Below are 16,977 nucleotides of genomic sequence, written 5' to 3'. Positions count from 1 at the left end.
AAATATTTTTAAAATTCGACCTTAGCACCATCTATGCAAAAATGGTGGAAACTACTCAGCAACTTACCGGCTGGGTTTCTTTTTCCCTAGGGTTCTCGAGTCACATGGGAGAATTATCTTATTTTAGAATAGAGCAGATGGCGTTCGTTTTCTCGAAAATAAAGGCATGTCCAGTCTTGTTGGATCTGTAGTAGAAATTGTTTATTAGAATATAACCTTTTATACAAAATAACTCGTTTGTAATTAATTTTGCCTAAAAGATTTCAAGGATAAATGTATCAAGATTACAACGATAAAAACGAGAGGGAACAAAATAAAAGGGTATAACGCGATAGACAAAAGCGAAAATTGCTATAAAAAAAAACGGAGAAACAAAATTAGTTTCTGAACATTAGGTTTCAACGATGACTGGGGACGGTACAAATAGTACCGAACAAGTTATCCTTGTAACAGGTGGCTATGATCATACTATTAAAATATGGCAACCTCATACAGGGGTTTGTCAACGTACTGCAGAGCACACAGATTCGGTATTATTTCAATATCCAATACTAGAATGTGTATCAACTGCTAAGATGTTTGAAACTTTTTTATTTTTAGCAAGTTAATGCTTTAGATATTACTCCAGACAAATACCGGATAGCTGCTGCTGGATATCAACACATAAGAATGTATGATCTAGTTTCAAACAATCCAAATCCAATTACCAATTATGAAGGAGTATCAAAGAACATTACAGGCTTGGGTTTTCAGGTGCTATTATAATTTACCAATCTACTGTTTGCCATCAACTTTATGATCAAATTTATTATTATAATAGATGTTGCATCCTGTTATGTTTAGGAAGAGGGTAAATGGATGTATACTGGAGGTGAAGACTGTTCTGCCCGTATTTGGGACATGAGGTTAAAATAGATGATTAGAATTGAATTAACTAATTGGTGGTTAAATATGTTTATGTATTACAATAACCAGAGTAATATTTTAGGACGAATAGTTTCCAATGTCAAAGGATATTTCAAGTATCAGCTCCTGTAAATTGTGTATGTTTACACCCTAATCAAGCTGAACTTATTGTGGGTGATCAAAGCGGCGTAATACACTTATGGGATCTACGGTCGGATCATAATGAACAGCTGGTAGAAAATTTATAATAAAAAGTAAACTTATCAAATGCAGCTAAAATATTTAGTTTCATCTATAATGGTAACACGGCGAATAATTCAGTTTCAATCTCAATTGAACTTACATGGATAATTGATTTTTCAACAGATACCAGACGCTGAAGTATCCGTGCAAGACATTGCGATCGATCAAGATGGTACATATATGGCAGCAGTGAGTAACAAAGGCCATTGTTACATATGGACCCTTACTGGTGGTGTCGGTGAGGAACCTACGCGTCTTAATCCTCGTCGTAAGCTTTCAGCGCATAAACGTTATGCGCTTCGATGCAAATTTAGTCCTGACTCCACGTAAGCAAAACGTAATCAATTTTGTCAAACGAATATTATTATACGAACCATTGTCTAAAAGTTGTATAATATATTTTGTGCAGGCTCTTGGTAACCACGTCGGCTGATCAGACCGCGCGAGTTTGGAAAACTACAGATTTTTCTGAAATACAGGTGCTTCAGCATGAAGCGAAGCGATGGGTCTGGGATGCTGCATTCAGTGCAGATTCTCAATATATATTTACTGGTAATAATAACGTACTTTCGTGTACCTCGCGTTATTCCATATATAGTTTATTTAAGTGCTTTTTTTAATTTAGCCTCTTCCGATGGCGTAGCAAGACTGTGGAATGTATCGACAGGAACTGTGGAACGAGAATATCAAGGTCATCAAAAAGCAGTTACTGCTCTTGCATTTCGCGATGAAGTACTTTCCGTTTCCTAGACGAATTGTACGTACATATATTTCAATTCAAGTGTAAAATATTGTTCTGTAAATATGATTTTTCTATTTTTTAAGTTATTTTTATTTCAATTTTATTACGTGTTCTCTTCTATACTATTAAGTTTAAGTTCCAGTCTCAAAATAGTTCCACACATTTTCAAGCGTGTGTGTAGATCGGATAGTATATTTATAAATATTCACATAACGTTATTTTTGTCGTTGAACAAGTCAATATATATCAGATCATTCAAAATTATGTTATGAACAAAAAGAAAAATAATTTTATCTATCGACATGTACGTTCACTCATTTGATTGTATTCCATTTTTAACTACTAAACTGCGATATTTGTTTTCTTATTTATTTACTTCTTTTTTTTTTCTTTAAGTACCTACTCGATGACAAAAGCATTTTAAAAGAAAGGCAATTTTTCTACTTCTCCCATTTCTGTAAAGGTTTCATCGTCCATTGTGTAACTTAACATGAACTTTAACGATACCGTTTCCTGCCAAAGACAATTCGACACTGAATTTATATTAAATCAAAGAATCGGATAAAGTTTAAAATTTAAAACAAAAGTATTATTTTACCTTATTAGGATTAGCAATTAGCATAATCTGAGTAATTGCTGATGGAGGAAGAAATGGATTATGACCGGGCAATTCAGTTCCAGATGGTGGTTGAAGTCTACATTTACATCTCTATAAATTAAAATGTACAGAATGTAAGGTTAAAAATAAACGACAGAGCAACAATTATAATACATAATTCCAACTCACTTTTGGCACCACTGCTTGAAATAAATAATTACTAAGTGGTTTCGAATTTTTGCTCATTGTTGTAATTACTATTACAAATACGTCTGGTCTTGGATTATCTTGAGCAAAATGAAGCACGACAGATATACCGTTCTTTTCTTCGATTACGGTCATAGGTGGATTAATACCTATTGAAATAATAATAAAACGTACAGTTGGTGTAAATAGATTGTATTCTTTAAATTTTAATAAAATCATAAATACAAGAGTAACGATTACCTGGTTTGATATCTTGAAGATTAATATTAATGTCTGCTAATGATTTGATCTCAGGTTCTGTTGTACTGACTGTATTTTCTGTTGTCGACGATGCCGAAACTCTGTTCCACGCGATTAATCGATTATTGGATGCGTTTGTATTAATTTTTTCGTTCACGTCAGAATCAATGACATTTGGAGAATTTTCAACATCATGAGATAATAGATTATTGAGTGATTCCAAATGAATATTAGACGTTTTGTTGTTTTTTACATTTGTAGATTCCAATAAATCAGACGAACGCGAAGAACTGCCGCGTGAAAAAGTTATCGAATCGTGTTTTGTTGAAGGTTCAGTATTTGATGTACGAGTTGTAGTTTGCATACTACAGAAAACAAAGAAAAACGAAATATAGTAGTATCATAAACAGGAAAACTGTTACATGTGATTAGAAATTTACTATGTCTAACAAGCGTTTCACCAACCTTCCTGAATTTGAACGTACGTTTAACGCCGTGCCCGATAAACTTTGTTTAAGCAAAGATTCTCCCAATTCGTTCAATTCTTCTAATGCCCTAGCTTTACTGTCTATTTTCTTTTCAGGGATGTTGATCGATTCGTCTGAAAATGAAACGAAATCATTGACCGCCTTGTTCTATACGATCAGATTTGTTGGAAATAATAACGTTTCAAAGTATCAGCGTTACTTAATTGGTAAGAGTATGTACGTTAAAAAAATCTTACACTTACAAACCTTTCTTACTCGTGACCAAAACGTTGATTGGCAGCATAATCGAATCGGTCATTAATAAGTTTGGATTAGAAATCGATGAGATTTCTGGGTTTTCAGATTTTCCTAGTGAACTGAAGATATCTCCTAAGACTTCCATATCTGATTGATTATTTATTCTGGTAGCATCGCAATTTGTATTCGTACCACCGCTTTCATGAGAAATATTGTCTATTGGAGAAGATAAATCTAATAAGTACGGACTGATGTTGGTATCTGTCTTAAATTTGACGCATTCACCGCGAACAATAATTGCAGCATATTTCTCAAATACTTGTTCTAATTCGTCACTTGCGGCAAGCACATCACCTAAAACAGATTATTCTCCTGTATTTGACGAGTTACGTCGCGTATTTGATGAGTTTGTTTAAAAGTATTTACCTAACATCCCTTCGTTATCATGGGTTTCGTTCGCTAATCTTAGTACAATTGGTTTTAATCGTTCGCAAGCTTGATGCAATTCTTTCATTAATTCAAGATCTTCTTTACTAGTCTCACTGCAATTGTACGAGTCTAACATTTCGGATAATAACTTTGCATTATTGTGAACAGATTCTAATTCCATTATTCTACGTGAATTTAGTTGCACCCTTCTTTCATCCTATAAAGTAATAATTTATTCCACAAAGTTCTTCATTGTATCAAAGATTCTTCACTCACCTCTTTCACCATAGTTTTAATTAATCTGTTTGCAGCCTGTAAATCATCAGGATTTTTACTTTGAAGTAATTTTTGCAGTAGTTTAGATTTTTCTTCGTCGTCGAATATTGTATTCTTAGCTTTCGATATTTTTAACGCATCTTCTTGACCGTTTGCTGACAATATCGTATCATCCTAAAGGAGTGTAATATTACTTTGGATGTTTTAATTACAATAGAAATATATGTGAAAATATGTTTAACTATGTGTTGAAATCGGCAGAACGAATTTCAATTAAATGTATGCAGAACTGACCTCAATAACACCCTGCTTTTTTAACATTTCATAAGCTTCTTTAATTTTTATTTCTCGAGGATATTCTTTTGTCCATACGTGTAACAACTGTAATACTTTCTGACGTACCAAAACTGGTGTCTTACCACCTAGATACTTTGGCGAAACTAGACGAATCATTTCGTTTAAAAAACGAAATTTACCAATTTCAGCATGAAAAGATGGCCCGCATCTTTTCATACATGTATCCAATAACTGTTACAAATAAAATAATTTTTTAACATTATAAATTATGGATTTATTCTTTATACTAGATAAACTCAACATTAAATATCTATTAAAAACTTGATAAGAAACTTACACTAAGGGCTTGAAGAGCTTCAAACTCATTAGACGACTGGATGTGCAGTGCTAGCAATTTAGCACCAATTTGAATGCCTTCTGGTTCTTTAGTAACCATCACACAGAATGCTTCAGTCGCCGCTATATCGGGTTTCTGATTTTGCGGATTCGTTACCCTTTCTATGTAAAAGAAAAAGAAAGGAAAAAACAGTAACATATTGTTTGATTGATGTTCACAAATATTAATGAACTAACTAGAGCTTAATGGATATGTTGTTCCGGTTTTATTTTATGATTATGACAAATACATGAAATCTTAACTTACGTATCAAAGCTTCGAGACTTGTTGTTACAACGTCCATTTTTATAGATTCGATAAATTTTTCAAATTCACACGTTGTAGGTTATATCTGTCTATTTGACAGCTAACGCGAAAGATGCTTAAAAGATATCATTTCGATCGCTTTTTGCGCGATCTCGAATTTCTTCAGAATCATGCATGACTTATCTTGATTGTATATCTCAATATTTACAATTTATAATCTATTTACATCACTGTTTCTGTATGCTTTATGTATATAATTACATTAAGTCATTTAGGTTTTTTTGTATCGTCTTTAAAATATTTCCGGATACAATAACTATTTGCAACGTAATTTACAGTTGATACATATTTTTCATGGTTCTTTAAAAACTGAAAAACTGTCCAATAAATGTTGAATGACTTTAATATTTGGAACGAAAATATTTTTGACTATATATACTGATATATACAGAATTCTGTACATACGTATGTATGAAAACATACACTCAGCCACACAACTCAAACGATTGTGGCGCAGGATTTCGATTTTTGTTAAAAAATTGCTTCTGATTTGTTTTATAATATTTAATAGTTAAATATCTTAATTGTACGTTATTAATAAAACAAAATAGGTAATAGAGAAATAGATAACGTAAATAAATATCTAGTAAGAAAGAGAAGATTGGGATATGGGGAAAATATATAAATAAAAGTGTTTCTTCTTTAATTGCAATAGCTAGTACTGGTTCAATGATGAGAGTTGTTCCGGTATAAATATTTGTGGCCCACTTGATGCCTTTGAAGGTTGTTTTAGTCCTGAAAAGGGCCGTTTAATAGAATAGTAAATCACGCATGTACCGATTTCCTGCAAATGGTTTTGCACAGTATTTACAGATATTGTTAATTCTAGATTTTCGGAAACGTTTGATGCAATGCGAAAAGATTTTGAACCATTTCCTGGAACATGACACTACTTTCTACAGTGGCAGTTTTGCGCATGCTCCGATTAAAACGACGGAAACCAACCAGGCCCTCCTCATCCATATGTCCGAAGCGGTAAAAAGATTTAAAAAGGTAATTGTATTATAAAGAAAAGTGCACAAGAACAACAATTAAATGTTTTTCATTTACAATTACAAAGAATGTACAAGTTTATAAACAAATGAAGTGAAATGCGAAGAGAAGTAGAAACTTGATGCGATATCGTAAAGCGTTCTGTGAATGTGTATGTGTGTATATCTGAAAATGTTTTGTAAAAAAGTCGCCAAGTAGGAAATTGATGAATTATTTTTACGTTTATTTCCATTGATGTAATCAGCCAGATTGGTCTACTAATTCGCAACAAAATATCCCTTCATATCGTTGTAATTATTCATAGCGTTACATGAATCGCGATTATAAATATATAACTATAAAAGAATATAACGTGTTAATACGAATGGAATTATTGCTTTAAATTTTGACTTAAGGGAATCTTGTTCGCTTTACAGAACGAAAAAGATAATAATAAACGTTTAATGTTTCGACGGATTAAGGTTTTCGATCAAAATAGAAAAGAAAAACGTTTCAATATGCACCTGTTGAATTTACGAAGTACGTTTCAATTGAAATAACAAATTAATTATGATTTTACAACTTATAAAGGCTCAGTCGCATTCAATCATGAAACAAAACGCATCGTTTATTATAGATTCGTAGATTTGACTTACAATGTAGGAACATGATAAATCTCAAGTTTGATAAATTAAATATGATTTGATATCTAACAGGCCAGCTTTTTAAGTTACTATCGGTTTAATAATTCAAGTTTCGATATGGGAAACGCCCAATCAACAAATACAGCGCGAAAGTTAACCACTCGTCTCAGCACACGATAAACATGACGGCGTTAGCATAATTCTCACTTTCATCACTTACAATTAGTTAATTAGTTAATGTTAGCATACACACATATCACAGTATACTTCAAGGAGTTTACACGGAAAAGAGTAATGTTACACTTTTACTGGTTTATCAAAAACTAGATTATGCCATATGTAAAATAATGTTCAAAACGAAAGCTCCATGATTAAAATGCGTGATCAGTTCATTTATTGTTACTTTTTCTAAGTAACATTTATCAATTTTCTAACTGAACATAAAGTTGGAGCTACTATGATTTCTTCCTAAACACCGTATAAAAACGTAATTTTAACAAAATTGCTTCTCTTTTGTCTATTAATTTTGTGATATATCAAAACTGAACTTGATAATACATATACAACATGTATATATATATATATATATCTTATAAGATATTTATAAACAAAATACAAATGTACGCAAAAATATTTTTTGTTGCGTATTTAAATATTTCTACGAAAAAATTATATTATCGTTATGACCAGTGATTCTCGATGATTCAAATATAAATTAAGCCTATTATGCGTTTAATAACTGTAAAGTATATTTATGCTATGACAAATATAAATACAAATGTATTATTGTCCAAGAAACACTGGTTTACAATTCACTAATTACCATGTTTCATTGCAATAAATAAACTCATTTTATTACGATCTCATGATTCTATTTTGATAAAAAGAAAAGAAAAGAATGCCCATAATGAAGAATAAAAAAATGTATCATCATTTTCAAACTGTTCAAAAATTACAACAATACGAACCGTTTTTACATTTTTACGTTAATATTTTAACGCGTATATATATATATATATATATATAATTAATCATTTATTTATTTTTATAAAGTAATAAATAGCATCGCCGTGTGGAATATACAATATTAAATACTGTCTATCGTTAGAATATTCAATAGTTATTCATATACCCATTGTATTAGACTTTTGTATCTGAGAACTATGTATAAAAATACATCTCATTCGTTGTAGAAATCATTCATTGTTATGTCGTGATAATACACTGAATTTGTTACAGATACAATTTAATTGTTCCATATACAATAGAATTAAAATGAAACGGTTGTAAAAAGCAATCGTGTCTTATAAGTTTTCTCCTTTTGTGTAAAATTTTAATTAAAATATGTAACAATTTCTGGTAGTTCTCAGATATAAAGTCATCTTTCATTATTAAAAGTTCTCAACTGATCGTACATCAATGATGTACTCGTTATAGATTCTCAATAAAGCGAACAAGTTTCTCGGAACCATATTCGTGTAACTATAATATGAAACAAAAATCTGTCTTGGTTTAACTTACACATCTTATTAAGGCAATTTAGTTAGCGACGATCAGACTATATACTTGAATTACCTTAACAGAAACTGATACACAAAGAAGGAACGTTGCAACACATGTACGCTTTCAATATATTTCTTAAAGTTAACAACGTAAAAAAATAATATTTTGTTACAATTAATTTCTATTCTACAAAATTATCTAATTCGATTTTTTTTTTCGTGCGCAACATGTTTCAAGATAAAAACAATTAGCCCTCGGTAACAAGTATGCAAATGATAATGCTGCGTAAAATATTTCATATTTACATATTGCTCTGACTGATTACAATAGTTGCATTGCTTGTTAATATATGTCACAAAAAGCAAATCATTTAAAATCATTTCTCTAAACAAATATTAATGATACGAAAGTTTTTCACTATATATATATATATGTATAAGTATTAGTATTAACATCATTCAATTCTTAATTTGTTTTACTTAACAAGATCTTATTGGAATGATTTAGTACAGTATGTAAGATCAGCCATACATATGTATACATATATACATGTACACACAATTGTTACTTTCGCTGGTTTTTTACAAAATTTATATAATACTATGAAATTTAAACGCTTTTCTGACTTAAATAAAAATAAAATAGAAAGCAATAGCAATTGATACCCATCGAAATTAATTTACAAAAAAAAAAGTGTCTTTAAGCAATAAGCTGTTAGATGCCTTTGGGACAATTCTTTGTTTATCTTTCCTCAAATGATATTGGAATAATTTTCACTTGGCCATACATAATACAAGTGACGATAATGAGTATATGATTGAAACCGCATTTCCGGAGATTGAAATGTACGCATTAACGGGACGTATTCTTCTTCGTGCTTTGAAGATAGATTATCTGCTTCTGGCTATACTATGGTACCTCCACTTTCTGCTGGACTGACAACATGTAGAGCATTTCCAACTTGTCCTATTCCTGGCTGTAATTAAAAGACGCGCGAAAATTCATTACCAAAGATATTATTTGATTTTATAAAAATTCTGCAAATGTTGAAAGCATTTTAAACACAGATTCAATTACAAAGTGCATTAAAAGATGGTGCAATTGCAGAATAGAAATATCATTGATATTCAAAAATGCCTCAGCAAGGCATTTACTACTAAAACGAGCACATAATAACATACTGTACTACTTGTTTCAATGAAGCAATAAACAAGTCAAGGAAACAATGAATTATACGTACCATGCGATACACTCTGGGATGTCTCATCCATGATTCTCTCGCATCAGCCAAAGCATGGTACAAGACATTAATCTTTCCAATCAAAGTAAAAAATTAATGCCCCACCGGCTTAAGAAACAAGCACAAGCATCTTCCGATAAAATTATAAGACTGTCACTATAAAAGAAGCAATGCACACTATATATGAAAATTATCACAAAAATCGTAACTGGTTAAACCGCTATAACAGATAAGGGAGCATAGGGTATATTGATAAGAGAAATGCGTTATGCAAAACACCAGGAAACTGAATCTGATATTTTAAATCTAACAACATCGTATGATATATATATATATATATATATGTAACTATAAAATCATGCTAAAAGTTGCAACTAATAAAACTGCAGTAAATTATAACAAAAATAATACATATACATACAATGTGTATACATGTACAGAAGAATGATTCAAAGTTTCCTCAGGAGTTTATGCATTACATTCTGTATAAAATTCAAGCAGGAAGCAAGCAGCAATATTTCATTCAAATTTTTGCTTTATTGTACAACAAGGCAATTCATTGTCTTCAACAAAGGATTAAATGTCACAACATTATAATTTGGGGCAATAGTTTGACTAAGTAATTCATTGACTTTCTATCATTTGCTAAGCTAAGCTAGTAACACTTTACAGGAAAGAAAGAAGGGTTTAAGGGGCCTGCCCTGTTACAAAATCTTATGGGGCGCAAACAACATTATTCTCAATGATGCAAACCAAACATAAATATATTCTATTTATAATCATACTAATGTATCCCTTCAATATTCTTCATACTGAATATATTTTGACCAGATGATCGTTAGGCACAAATATAAATGGAGGCTTATACCATGAATGAATTATTGTTTATTATTAAATTAATTTATTTGTACTTTTATGCGATTAAATCGAAAAATTATAACTAGAGAAATTTATATTTTTCTTATGCTTAAATTTTTTAACTTTTGTTTCATAATTAGAACCGAAATAATGTTATATTACATATTATACATTGCATGCAACATAAGTGATCTAAATTGTATTAATTTTATATGTTTCTTAAAAAATTTATAGCATAAATTGATGCCTTAAATATTGATCCATTCATAGTATTATCCGTCCGTACATTTCTGTAATTGATATACAATACAGACTAAATGATATTGCTAGATCTTTAATGCATTCCAATGGCACCTTTTAATATAATGTATACTGCTTTGGATAAGATGTAAACTAGGCTTAAATTTGTAAATATGAGAAAAATACATTTATTCTGAAATAAAAATCTTCAAAATCAGCATATGTATAACATATATGATGCCGTAAGGACCGTATATATTAGAATACAGAAGACAAAAGATAATAAAACTACCCCTCTGTGTCCTTCACGTTTAATAAAGTTATCTGTCTAAAACAGCATTTTCCATCTAATACAATTTAACAATGACAATAGGAAAATTGTCCAAAGCATTATCATATTTCCTATTTTCTCGTTCAATAATAATGATTTTAAATTCTATTTCTATTTATGTACAAATTGGAATTCATCTCTAGAAACCCCTACTTCAATAACGATTATAGATGGGTTACATCATAGATCGTTAGATCGCAAGGAATTAATATTGGTGTAAGGATTGCTATGATGGTGTGGCCTGTGCAGAGTGCTGCTGATGGTGAGAGGACCTACCATGTGACCAGGCCTTGCCCACGTATAGACGTATCCATCTTGACACGCTGTTACGAAGCAATCTTCCCTAAACACTAATTCAGTCAATCTTTCATGCGCCAACTTCTTGCACACCAATGGTTCTAGCACAGGACACTCATCGAACCTAGGGCACCAGGCAGTTCCTATCAATCTCATAGGATCGTCCATCACGGAACTAACCTTTTTATTTGCACCTACTAAACTTCCACTGACACTGTTCATATTACTACTTGTATTTGAATTAGTAGTAGAAGTCTTTTCGCCTCCACTATTCTGCATTATTGTGCTATTAGATGCACCTCTCATAGTGAGGCTAAAGTTTCGTTTATGGTTATCACCTTTACGCTCACCGAAACCGAGGCCTGCTAACCTTTGTGTCAATGAATTTACAGTTGATACTGCTGTATTTGTACTCGTGCTATTATTACTACTTTCATTATTACCACTCGCGTTTTCTTTGTAATTAACATTATTCAAATTATTATGTTTAGAATTGTTCAAGTGATGATTCGTCGTTGAGCCATTTCCACTGTTGACCGTTCCTGATGTAGAAAGAGTACTAGAACCTGCCGCGGACGGCCTTTGCTTTGCACACATTGGTTGTCTCAACACATCCTCTGTGATATCCCACAAACACAATTGAGTATCTTGCGATACACTGCCTAGCCTGTAGCATGTACCACCCGATACCCTCAACTCTGAACTACAAGAGTTTCTATTTGAATGAACTCCTTGCGAAGTCGTCGACAGACGATTAGACTTCTCGTGGAAGTGATTATGATTATTATGTGGTAATGTTTCATCATCTGAACCACTGAAGTCAGGATCATGATCTCCATAGGACGTTGTATAAGGATCAAACGCTACAACGCTTACCCAACTATGGTGACCCTGACCCCTTGCTACCACTCTTTTTTCATGAAAGCTCCAAATTGTCACAAGATCATCTTCACCCCCCACAACAACATATCTTCCATCTGGTGACCAACATACACACAGAAATCCACCAAAATAACTTCTAGCTGAACCCACCAGCTCCATTGTGTTGTATTGAAATACTCTTAGGAAACCATCTTGGGAGACAACTGCTAAGTTGGAGCCACATGGGCTAAAGGCAAATTCATTTATACAACATCCTTCTGCACCTATTACCCATCTATATAAAGGGTTTCTTGTAGATTTTGTTTTACAAGTATATATGGCATAGCCATCTCCTGATTTAAAAGATTGATAATGAGGAGCTGTTGTACCACAAAGAAGTTCTTCATTGTATAAATACAATTGTCCAGAGCTGTGCGATACCAAAAAGAGGTTGTTTGATCCAGGAACCCACTTTATACATGTCACTTTACTTTTATCTATCAACCTCTAGAAAAACAAATAAATAATTTATCATAGAAGCAAAAAGAACACACTTTTGAACAATATTTTCTACATATTAAAGAACAATAAAAGTTATTAAATAAGTTACCTACATCTTCATTATATAATTTGCTAAGTTCCTTTTTTATAGGATCTATTAATTGAATTTGCCCTGTAGAAAAGCCCACTAATAATGGTGCACTGTCTGCAGTTGCTGTTGTTTGATTAAAATTATGGCAAGTTGGATTAGTTCCTTTATATAATTTCTTGTCCACTGGTTTATTTAAGTCCACAGCCTGAAATATGTTAATGCTATATCAATTAATTATAGATTTCAATTAAAAGTTAAACAAATTTGGATAATATAAAACAATATTATATTTACATGTATTGAATATGTATAAATTAAAAAATATTTATGTATGTATTTAATATAATTAATAAATATATATATATTTATATCATTTAATGTCACACAAATGTTTCAAATATGTTATTGATGAATAAATGATATACTTAAAACATAGGCTATTTTCAAAAGCAAAAGTCTAACCACTAATAAGACAATACATATTACAATTTAAATAATATCAAAAGAACGAATTATTAATGCGCGGAAAATAAGTAATGAACATTTAGCTATAAATAAATTTAGCAAATGCAATTGTATATGCAATAACGTACAAAGTAAAAGAATTCTCTACGTTAGGTGTGGTGATAGTGCAAAGATGGAGTCTCCGTATGCGTTTTCGAGGTTAGGTTTGAATGAATCCATGCTCAATTAAGCACAGATACAGTAACAAATATATTAGATCTTGGAAAAATTCATTTTACCTTCTTAACTCCTCGATACACGTAAACATAGAGTTCCTTGCCAAAATTGAAACACATTCGGTCACCGAGACCTTGCGTACCCGTAGGATCCGCTGGGTCCGGTAAAGTTACGAAGGACACCCTAACGGATGCGCTTCCTTGACTGTTCGTGTACCCGACCCTATTTGGCCTTGAATACTCGGACAAAGTCATCAGTTTGTAAGTTCCTTCCCGCGTGACAAACTGTGTTTTCAAGTCCTCCTTCCCTCCTCCATCCAACTGCACAGCCATCTTACCACCAGCGGTGCGACGGAGGAGCTCATCAGACACGAAAAGAAGCTTCGTTAACTTCTGCCTTTTTACACGTCCGTCAACAATCTCTTGCCCAGGAACTTTAGAAAGCTGTCAAACATCGACCTGGCAGTTCCTTGTTTTAAAAAACTTCCAAATAATCACTGCTTACCGGTTCTACACGTAACCACTGCTAGGGGCGCCTCAAGTTCTATATCGAAACTGCCTGTGCATTTACGACCCGCAGCTCGCACTCTCAACCTCGTATGGAATAACTTTGTCCCCACTGCTCTCTCTCTTGATATTTTTTACTGTCTATAAAACGTGCGGAATGATGCAAAACGGAAAATGATGTTTTTTATACAAGTACGTAATACGTATAATTTGTAATATTTATTATTTTATAGATCCTATCTTTCGGGACATACAACTAGGAAGAAAAAGTGTCTTCTAATACATATCAGTCAAGATACATGCATGATATATCAATTTACACAATTTTATTTTTTCAAAAGTTTCTGTCATTATTATTAAAGTAATACTGTGTAAAATAATTTCTAAATTGATGGTATAACATAGCGTGAGGACAATTAATTTATAATTTTATAATTATGTGATGTTCAAATATATACGATTCCTTAAAATATTGTAATGTTGATCTTTTGTAATTTATTACAAAGTCAATAAAATAAAATAAATAAAAAATAAAATGAATACACGGCACTGTCGGCGCCGTGTTATTACTGCGCGCGCAGCATCGCCTGTTCGCCTGAACTCGTTGGCTCTGACGACCTGTCAGGAACCGGATATTTTGTAAACAACCGAGCAAAGGGTTAATTAATTTTGCCTACTTTTTTTTACATCCTGCTTTTCTCTATGATCCACATTATTAAAGACATTTATTGAGTTGTCATTCACTGTTTCGTGTTATATTGATAATAAACCTATTAGCCGGTAATGGAAGGTAATTTCAGATTTAATATAATAAACAGGCAATTTTTCATTAGTATATAAGTATAATTTTTAAAAATGCATGTAGGTGTTTACTGTATATCTCTAAATAATTTGTGATCTTGATTTGTAAAGATTAAAATAAGAGAAATTGTAATTAAAAAGTTAAGTAAATGCAACACGATAATTTATCGTTACAGTCACGTGTTCTTCGTGATGGGGGAACTTGCATTAGTTTGTTCCGGTGTTTCGAATAGTGATTACCTTCCTGGAAGCATTAATGGATTCAAATACCGGTAAGTACATGTCATAATATTATTTAATTTATTGGCAAATAGTAATACTCTGTCTAAAAACATGCTTTTTCATTTTCCTTAGTTTTCTATCTTGACATGAACATTTATATATTCATATGTAATAATATTATATACAAAAAAGAATAATACTTTATTCCAAAATTTATATTTTGCATAAATCTATATTTTCCATAAAGATAAATAATTGGATTACAATAGAAAAGATGTAAGCGTTGAAAACTTTACCGACAGTTTTTAGAAAAATCCCTAGAAACGAGTTCTCAAATTATGTCGTTCCGATTGAACAGATTGCAAAGAAATTTGAGGGACGTGTTCAGAAGGCCCTAAAAAATGTTAGCCTGGTCTTTATATTACCCAAATCGTCAAAAAGTTATAAAATATTGAAATTGATGTCTGTCGACGGTCAGGAAAATGGCGGATCGGACTCATCTGCGTTAATTTATTCGTAATATAAACATTTTTACGAATCATATGTCTAAATAGACACCAGACCAACATTCTTTGGGTCGGATAAAACAAAACGAGTACTCTGGTGATAATGTACAAGCCTCCGTTTAGAAAAATAGAACTACGATTTCGTTCATTATTTGCTCGCGAAAGATGTCAAAAAGGTAAAACAGACCACAAATTTAGTTCTACATTTTTTCTGTAGGGCGCAGTTCATTCGTTCTATGCGCTCGACCGTACGAGTATTAGCAGCTCGTGTGTGTGAAGCGACCTCGACGCTGGCATCGCCTTAAATAGTATTAAAATATTATATTAAACTGTGTATTAGGTATCAAAAATACAAAAAACAAAAGACAAAGTTGAAGAGAAGACTGGAGTCATAATTTCTGACATCATTTCCACATTGTCTTCAGAAATGCGTAAGCTGAAAATTTATACTCTATTTTGACCATACAGATACGAATTAAAATAACATATTTCTCATTTATGATGTTTTTATGATGATAATTTATTAAATACCATTAATATCTTATGTATTTTTCTATCTTTTTTCCTATATTTCGCTGCTATAAATTGAAAAAAGTAATCTTGATCTTATTTCAATATGGCGTTGATAATCTTCAACGAATCTTTCCGTTCTTTTAATGTTAAAGTTTCGAAGTAATTCGAAGTTTCTACCAACGTCTGTGATTGGTCATTCCATTATGGCGTCTTCCCATTTAGGCCAATCAGATTCATCGTTGTAGGGTGCGATCCGCGGAGTGAGGTGGAGTGCAACAGTCCTCTTCGAAGCTTCGTCCGTTTGGCACGTGTCTGCAACAGGTAAGATTAAATTATCTTCAAATATTAAATTAAATTGCCGATCTGGTGTTAAAAGTACAAAAAACAGAAAAAGCCATCGAAGAGAAGTCTAGATTCTTGATCTTTGACATTAATTCGGCATTTTCTTCAAAAATACAAGAGTTGAAAATTTTTGCTCTTGTCGCGATTGTACAATGAGGTTGGAACAGCAGAATTTGAATTACTTTTCCTTTTATATCGTTAATTTCCTAACCAATATTGATCGTTTTTAATATTCTTTCACACAATTTACTGTTTGATATTTAATAACGTTCTTTCTTGAGCATCGTAATATTATGAGATCTGTTCGTCTACCGGCTTCGGTTCGGCTGGGGACGAACATTACCGAATAATACCGAACGGTGCTGATCGGTCTTCGGCAGGAAGGAAGGTCTCGTCATTTCTCTCGCGAACGTCAAAGTGACAAGACGTGTTGAGAGCATCCTTCCGTATAAGTAGTAGGTGCGCATTCTACCTATTAAAATATTTTGCATAAATTATAGTT

At 32.1% G+C, this 16,977-nt stretch overlaps 3 protein-coding genes across 7 annotated transcripts; 1 reads left to right on the top strand and 2 right to left on the bottom strand.

Annotated features, from left to right (window-relative positions):
* The first annotated feature begins 160 nt into the window (after nt 1-160).
* On the top strand, nt 161-2,672 carry LOC114880557 (target of rapamycin complex subunit lst8). The gene is made up of 8 exons (XM_029196678.2): nt 161-530; nt 601-753; nt 844-905; nt 989-1,139; nt 1,273-1,475; nt 1,559-1,701; nt 1,775-1,906; nt 2,498-2,672. Exons 1-7 carry the CDS (start codon nt 405-407, stop codon nt 1,897-1,899), a joined length of 963 nt encoding a protein of 320 aa, XP_029052511.1. The 5' UTR covers nt 161-404; the 3' UTR covers nt 1,900-1,906; nt 2,498-2,672.
* LOC114880554 (ADP-ribosylation factor-binding protein GGA1) lies at nt 1,681-5,729 on the bottom strand. 2 transcript variants are annotated; one of them, XM_029196674.2, is made up of 11 exons: nt 5,307-5,729; nt 5,001-5,161; nt 4,661-4,894; nt 4,367-4,540; nt 4,088-4,307; nt 3,671-4,015; nt 3,402-3,537; nt 2,937-3,301; nt 2,679-2,845; nt 2,490-2,600; nt 1,681-1,819 (listed from the first exon to the last, which is right to left on the bottom strand). In XM_029196674.2, exons 1-11 carry the CDS (start codon nt 5,341-5,343, stop codon nt 1,766-1,768), a joined length of 2,004 nt encoding a protein of 667 aa, XP_029052507.1. In that variant the 5' UTR covers nt 5,344-5,729; the 3' UTR covers nt 1,681-1,765. The 2 variants fall into 2 exon arrangements, with proteins under 2 accessions (XP_029052507.1, XP_029052506.1); XM_029196673.2 differs by lacking the exon at nt 1,681-1,819 and adding an exon at nt 2,282-2,404 and having other exon boundaries at nt 5,307-5,728.
* Nucleotides 5,730-6,392: 663 nt separating this feature from the next.
* LOC114880558 (WD repeat-containing protein 20) lies at nt 6,393-14,164 on the bottom strand. 4 transcript variants are annotated; one of them, XR_003790101.2, is made up of 5 exons: nt 13,648-14,164; nt 12,927-13,109; nt 11,431-12,819; nt 9,726-9,881; nt 6,393-9,461 (listed from the first exon to the last, which is right to left on the bottom strand). XR_003790101.2 is itself a non-coding variant. In XM_029196681.2 (4 exons), exons 1-4 carry the CDS (start codon nt 13,915-13,917, stop codon nt 9,390-9,392), a joined length of 1,914 nt encoding a protein of 637 aa, XP_029052514.1. In that variant the 5' UTR covers nt 13,918-14,164; the 3' UTR covers nt 6,393-9,389. The 4 variants fall into 4 exon arrangements, 3 of the variants coding, with proteins under 3 accessions (XP_029052514.1, XP_029052513.1, XP_029052512.1); XM_029196681.2 differs by lacking the exon at nt 9,726-9,881; XM_029196680.2 differs by lacking the exons at nt 6,393-9,461; nt 9,726-9,881 and having other exon boundaries at nt 10,243-12,819; nt 13,648-14,028; nt 14,090-14,159.
* Nucleotides 14,165-16,977: the final 2,813 nt, after the last annotated feature.

This window comes from Osmia bicornis, chromosome 15 (genome assembly GCF_907164935.1).
Source record: "Osmia bicornis bicornis chromosome 15, iOsmBic2.1, whole genome shotgun sequence".
Classification (NCBI taxonomy): Eukaryota; Metazoa; Arthropoda; class Insecta; order Hymenoptera; family Megachilidae; genus Osmia; species Osmia bicornis.
The sequence above is the reverse complement of the archived record's forward strand: the minus strand, read 5'-3'. Positions and strand labels throughout refer to the sequence as shown.

Coding starts and splice junctions, on each gene's coding strand:
- LOC114880558 (XM_029196679.1), bottom strand. CDS start 13,917: ATGGCTGTGCAGTTGGATGGAGGAGGGAAGGAGGACTTGAAAACACAG. Junction 13,110..13,647: donor TGTATCGAGGAGTTAAGAAG/GTAAAATGAATT, acceptor AACATATTTCAG/GCTGTGGACTTAAATAAACC. Junction 12,820..12,926: donor GCAAATTATATAATGAAGAT/GTAGGTAACTTA, acceptor TTGTTTTTCTAG/AGGTTGATAGATAAAAGTAA.
- LOC114880557 (XM_029196678.2), top strand. CDS start 405: ATGACTGGGGACGGTACAAATAGTACCGAACAAGTTATCCTTGTAACA. Junction 906..988: donor GCCCGTATTTGGGACATGAG/GTTAAAATAGAT, acceptor GTAATATTTTAG/GACGAATAGTTTCCAATGTC. Junction 1,476..1,558: donor AAATTTAGTCCTGACTCCAC/GTAAGCAAAACG, acceptor TATTTTGTGCAG/GCTCTTGGTAACCACGTCGG.
- LOC114880554 (XM_029196673.2), bottom strand. CDS start 5,343: ATGGACGTTGTAACAACAAGTCTCGAAGCTTTGATAC. Junction 2,601..2,678: donor TTCAAGCAGTGGTGCCAAAA/GTGAGTTGGAAT, acceptor TTTAATTTATAG/AGATGTAAATGTAGACTTCA. Junction 2,405..2,489: donor TAATTGCTAATCCTAATAAG/GTAAAATAATAC, acceptor TGTCTTTGGCAG/GAAACGGTATCGTTAAAGTT.